Source organism: Bison bison, unplaced genomic scaffold (genome assembly GCF_000754665.1).
Source record: "Bison bison bison isolate TAMUID 2011002044 unplaced genomic scaffold, Bison_UMD1.0 scf7180017864464, whole genome shotgun sequence".
NCBI lineage: Eukaryota > Metazoa > Chordata > Mammalia > Artiodactyla > Bovidae > Bison > Bison bison.
In genome coordinates, this window is record NW_011495025.1 from 377127 (window position 1) to 382863 (window position 5737).

General features: G+C 45.3%; 1 protein-coding gene across 1 annotated transcript; it reads right to left on the bottom strand.

Moving 5' to 3' along the window:
- Positions 1-4562: 4562 nt before the first annotated feature.
- ATOH1 (atonal homolog 1 (Drosophila)) lies at positions 4563-5684 on the bottom strand. The gene has a single exon (XM_010860141.1). It carries the CDS (start codon positions 5619-5621, stop codon positions 4563-4565), a length of 1059 nt encoding a protein of 352 aa, XP_010858443.1. The 5' UTR covers positions 5622-5684.
- Between the last annotated feature and the right edge of the window lie 53 nt (positions 5685-5737).

The following is a 5737-nucleotide window of genomic DNA, read 5'->3' on the forward strand; positions in this document are numbered from 1 at the left end:
CTATTGTCAGCCGTTCTCTAATTAAGAAACACTCACATTACGGCAAACCACCCCCACGCTTCTTGGTTCCTGTCCTTTTCTTTATCTCCCCCCGACTTCTCTCCTCCCCTGACTCTCCCCTGCGTCCCAGGATTTAACCCATTCTCCTCTCCGTTGGCCTTTTTTGGTTCGTGGCCTAGCAGAAGAGGAGGGACCTCCGTGGTCTGCGATTCTCTCGGGGACTCTGCTCCGCCGGGGGTGAGGGTGGCTGGTGAGAGCAATGTCAAAAAACAGAGGAAAAGTTCACCTTTATTACAGCTACCCCACCTCCCATCTCTCACCCCTTCACCCAACACCAACTGCCATGGGTTCAACTGCTAGAGGTCGTGTTTAACTCTCACCAGGACTTGCTGGTTTTTCCAGATTGCAGTTGACAAATCTAGATTGCCATTGCCAAATGGGTTTGCTGCTTTTCGTTTCCATCTCCAAGTGGGCTCTGGAACTGCCAAGAGGAAGTTGATCATGTCTTTCTTGAACTTTCAAATGAACAGAGGAGAGAAGTAATTATAAGATATCCTTTTAATGAAAGACTGCTTATTTGGTTCAGGTTTAAACCTCTAAAATCAATAGAAAGGCCTAAGGAAAGCATTGCTCCTGCTTTAGTTAAGATTAAGGAAATTAACTACCCCACATTTTTTCTGGTCAGGCTGGACCCCTAGTTAGCAAAGTACCTTGGACTCGTGTTTAAACTTGCTGGTTGCCAAAAAGAAACTTCTTCAGCTTTCTGTGAAATCAAATAAGTTTCACAAAGTGTGGTGAGCCAAAGTCCTCCACCCAATAAAAGTGGTGGTGGTGTGAAGACAGAATGTAAGATAAAATACAAAGCAAGCTGTTTAAAGCATATAAAGTTTTAGAAAGCACGGGCAGCGTCGCAAAAGACTAACCCGATTTATCTATCTTCATTTCTTTAAGAAATGCTGCCTCTTTGTTTGTTTGGGTGATATTAAGCATGTCTAACTTGCACACATAGTTGATTCCTTTGCTAGTATCTTGGATACTTGGATCTGACTTTGGAAGGTAGAAGCTAATTGCTAATAATGGAGAGAAAGGAACCAGTCAGCATGGCAGGAGTGGTCTGGCATATGGGGAATGAGCACTCAGAAATACTCAATATTCAAGTTTCCAAAATATTAATGAGATTATAGCAACCTGCAGCTATACGTTACAGCTTGTTAATGGAGTGTAAGAGAGCGAGCTGCCAAACGTTTGTTATGCAAACTCCATAGCAGAACCTTAAAATGGAAATGTGATTGGACATCTCTTTCAAAGAAATGCCAGCGTTAAAAGAAAGAAATAGAATGAAGGAAAGAAAAGAGGTTGAAGTCCTCGTTTTAACTTTGAGCACTTAATTTATTGCAAAGTAATTTGGCTTTTTTATGCATCTCTTGACGGGTCAGAAGAATTCATCCTCACTTTTCAATCAGTGTGATATAGAATTTCCAATCTGATATTCTGTATGGCTATTCTTGAGAGCAGAAATGGAAAGTGACTCCACTGAATGAAGCTGGCATTTTCTCCACTTCATATATAATGCCACTAACATTTAAAAGTATAAATATCTGACTGTCATTGTGGTACAAGGGGCAGTAGATGGGGATCCCTGAACATTTACATAGCTGTAGTGCCTATCCATCTATTTTCTTAGAGAAAGTCTGTGGGCACATTGACATAGTGGATGGGAGTAGAAAGCTCCAGTTCTGAATATTGACATTTTCTAGCTGTGTAATTTTGGGATGAGTCAGGGACAATAGTTTCCTCATTTATAAACGATGTGGAGGAAGATGTTCCTGGTGTCATTTCCGTTGAAATTTCCAGGAGTCCATAAGAAGAAAAGAAATAACTTTTAAGAATCTTTTAACTCTGGTTAACACCAAAGAAGCATAAATAGCTTTGGAAAATGAAATACAGACTGTTTTCTTTGAGAAAAAAACCCGCAGCTTTATTTTTTCTTAGTCTTGTCCTTCCCCTACTGATTCATAACGGATAAAACAATTCTAGGTTCTCTTCTCCATCCACACCTGCGTGCAAACAAACCAAGCCAAATAACTATAAAAATACGTGTATATTCATCCTGCAAGTTTGCCGTCTGTCTATGCCTGTTGAGTCTGCTGATTGAGAACAAAATGGAAATGTGTTAGAAGCAATCGCTTGATTTATTCAACAGTCCGAAGATTCCTGATGTTTATCAGGGAGCACAGCAAACTCACTGGGTGCAAAAGGTTATCTAAGGGTCAGGTGCATTGTTTCTGCCTCTGGAAAGTGTCACGAGCCACCACTTTCTCTGAGAGCTGGTGAGTCTTTGGCTTCCCTTGGTCGTCAGCTTCAGGCGAAAGCCACGGATCCCTAGGTGGTCAGTTAATAGTTTGTTCCTCGATTCCCTGCTCAAGACCAGAACTTCGTCCCTTCGCGTGCATTCCTTTTCCTGCAAACCCGGTTTGTGGTGCTTTCCTTTTTTCAAGGTGCTGGCAAGAAGAGAATTCAGGAGCAGTTAAACTAACCTTCTCTAACTTCCCCCCTTCCTCCAGCCCGCTTCCCTGTTGTCACAATTTATCTCAACGTAGACACAAAATACAAAGGATTTGGCTTAAAATCAACCTCTCCAATCCGGCGGAGTTTAGCCAGTGGAAATTCACCCAATCTTTAATAAATAGTTTTACTCTCAACGTTTGCCAAGAACATTTTAAAAAGTCTGCTTTCTACACAAATACTTCATATTAGCTTTTTCTAAATCTATGATCCTGAGACCCAGGATATATTTTTCCTGAGAATGGTGAGGTGAGTGTGAGTGCAGTCTTTAGTTTCTGCCACTGACTAAAAAATGTAGTTAAACATTTTCAACATAGGCATTAATTTAGAAGGACAAGATTAAAGCAAATATCATCTTCACTGGAAGAAACAGAATAGTTTGGAAACAAAAAAGTGTAGCACAACCATTTCCTAGGATGACTGCAGTTTTCTATTTTTTGAATCAATGGGCTCCAATACCCCTTTCCCATCAAGTTCTTTTCCATTGTTCTCTTTTCCTCTCAGTGGCTTCCCTACTCCCCCCAACCCTGCCCCCGCCCCCTACAAAGAAGAGAGAATGAGAGAGCAGGAGGGAGGAAGGAGAGAAAGCTTGTGTTGTGTATTTGAACTTCGGGGCGGAGGGGAAAGCTTTCAACTTGGCTAAAGTTTTTATGAAGTGAAATAGCTAATCCTGGTAAAGTTCACTACTGGCTAGATCCTAGGAGATCTCAGACTCCTTGCAGAGGTTGTTGGGAATGGGAATAAGGAGCACGGAAAGATCCTGGGAAGATTCTAGAGGCAAAATTGTATTGAAAATTTGGGAAAGGTTTTATCTCATCATTTAATTATTGACCCAATCGCTTTTCTGTATTGGATCACTTGATGCTACAAGGTTTATAACAGAATTTTTCTTCAAAACTCGTGGTTCACATAAACTTGCATTTAATAGAAGACAGTTCAAACATTCAAGGTCATTTTAAACTGTTTTTATGCTTATATTAGAATGAAATAAGTAACTGACAAGTAAAAGTTATTTTCACATTTATTTTTATCATTTTGCAAAAGGAATACATAAAACAATGGCAGTTGGCTTTGCTAAATTAAAATAAAATGATCTCGAGTAGAAAAAAGTAAAAAAATGAATCAAGATAAGTAGAAATGGTAGCAAACACTCAATAATAAATATGTCTTCTGATATTAAAGCAAAATAAAATTGACCAAATGCTTTTGACACTACTGGATGTAGGTTATTTACTTATTTTTAAAAAACAAACATTTGTAAAGAGCATAAGGATAAGTGGCCGTATTAAAAATAAAAATAAAAAACTGGTCTGCAATTGGCAGTTGAGTTTGTCCCAGAGCCGCAGTAGTGGCGGCTGATAAAGTGCGTGCGCCAAGTTTCCGAAAAGACGCCAAGGTTCTCTCGCGGTCCGATATATATACTGGGTATGCTTATGCAATATATAAACCTCAGAGTTCATTGTTTTCCAACAATTCCATAGTCAAAACTTATTCACCTTGGAAGCATTAACTTTGCGTTTCACAATGAATTTTGGGAGACAACTTCGGAATACTCACTCTGCCACACGTGAGTGCGCGCAACACACAAGGATGGATGCCCAGGGCATAAAATAAATTAAACACAAACCAGCGACAAAGAAGTAGATTCGATGTTTTAGCAGCGTATTGGCAGCAGAGAACTAGAATAATGTTGCTATGTATGAGTACATGTAATTAAACCTTATCTATCTACAGGAGGAGCAGAATGTGGGAGAACAGAACACAACTTTTAACAGCAAGCATTCACCGAACAACATGGACGATAGGAAGTTTGGGATAGCTGCGGCTTTTGCAAACCATCAAATGTAGCTGCCATCTGAAGCCAAGTCGTTGCTAAACAACGACCATCACTTAGCAAAAATTAAAAGGGTGCGGGGATCTTTTACCGCGGGGCTCTCCGCGCACTGGAAAAGGGTGATTTTGTTTCTGTCTCAGTTTTCCGGGTTTTGGACACCTTCCTAACTTGCCTCATCCGAGTCACTGTAATGGGAATGGGGGGAAAACTCCCCGTCGCTTCTGTGGGATCGGGGGGAAGTTTTGCTACTTTCCTCCTGCACTGGCTGCAGGATGCCCCCAGGCAGCGAAGGCGACAAGTTCTTTTGCGCCATCATCGCCGTCAGGGCGCTGTCCTCGAAAGTCGAGAAGTGCAGAGCTTCCAGCTGCACAGAGTAACCGCCGGCGGAGGCCGGGGCCGAAAAGCGAGTCCGGCAGCTCCCTGGAGGGGTCGGTCGCTGAGCCCCACCCGAGGCTGGCGACGTCCCCGCTGCGGTCGCGGTGCCCGCGCCTGCTTCGTAGGGGGCGGCGGCGCGAAGGTGGTGGTGGTCGCTCTTGCAAGATGCTGGTGGCGGCGGCGGCTGGTCTCCGCTGCTGGGGGTTTGAAGCAGCTCGGACAAGGCGTTGATGTAGATCTGGGCCATCTGCAGGGTCTCGTACTTGGACAGCTTCTTGTCGTTGTTGAAGGACGGGATAACGTTGCGAAGCTGGTCGAAGGCGTGATTCAGCCCGTGCATCCTGCGTCGCTCCCTGGCGTTGGCCGCCAGCCGCCTTTGCTTCTGCACGCCGTTCACCTGTTTGCTGGAAGGGGCGCGCTGGCGGCTGCAGCCCAGCTCGTCTACCACCACCCCGCCTTTCAGCTTGGACAGCTGGTTCCGCACTTTCACCGGGCCCGGGCTCTTGCTGCTGCCACTGCCGCCGCTCCTTCTCACCAGCTCCCCTCGGGCGTCCGCCTCGTCCCGGGGCGCGGCGGCCTCGGAGGCACCCAGCTCTGGGGAATGGAGCAAGTACTGGGCGGCGCGTGCCGTGCAGATGCCCTGCAAAGTGGGAGCCAGCCAGGCGCGTGGGTCGGTGCTGTCCAGGAGGGACAGCTCGGCCGGGTAGACCGGATGCTCTCTTGCCTGCAGGGTCGCAGGAGGCTGGGGTGGCGGCGGCTGCGGGAGGTGGTGCGGCTGGGGATGGCGATGGTGGTCCCCCAACTCCTTCACCTCAGCCCACTCTTCTGCATGCAGCAGGCGGGACATTGCACTGCAGAGGCTCGGAGGCTCAGGGTCGGAGGAGGCACTGGCAAACAAGCTCAACCAAAAACCCCTTCCCGGGTCTCTACTGCAATGTCTAGTTTTTTTTTTTTTCCTCCTCC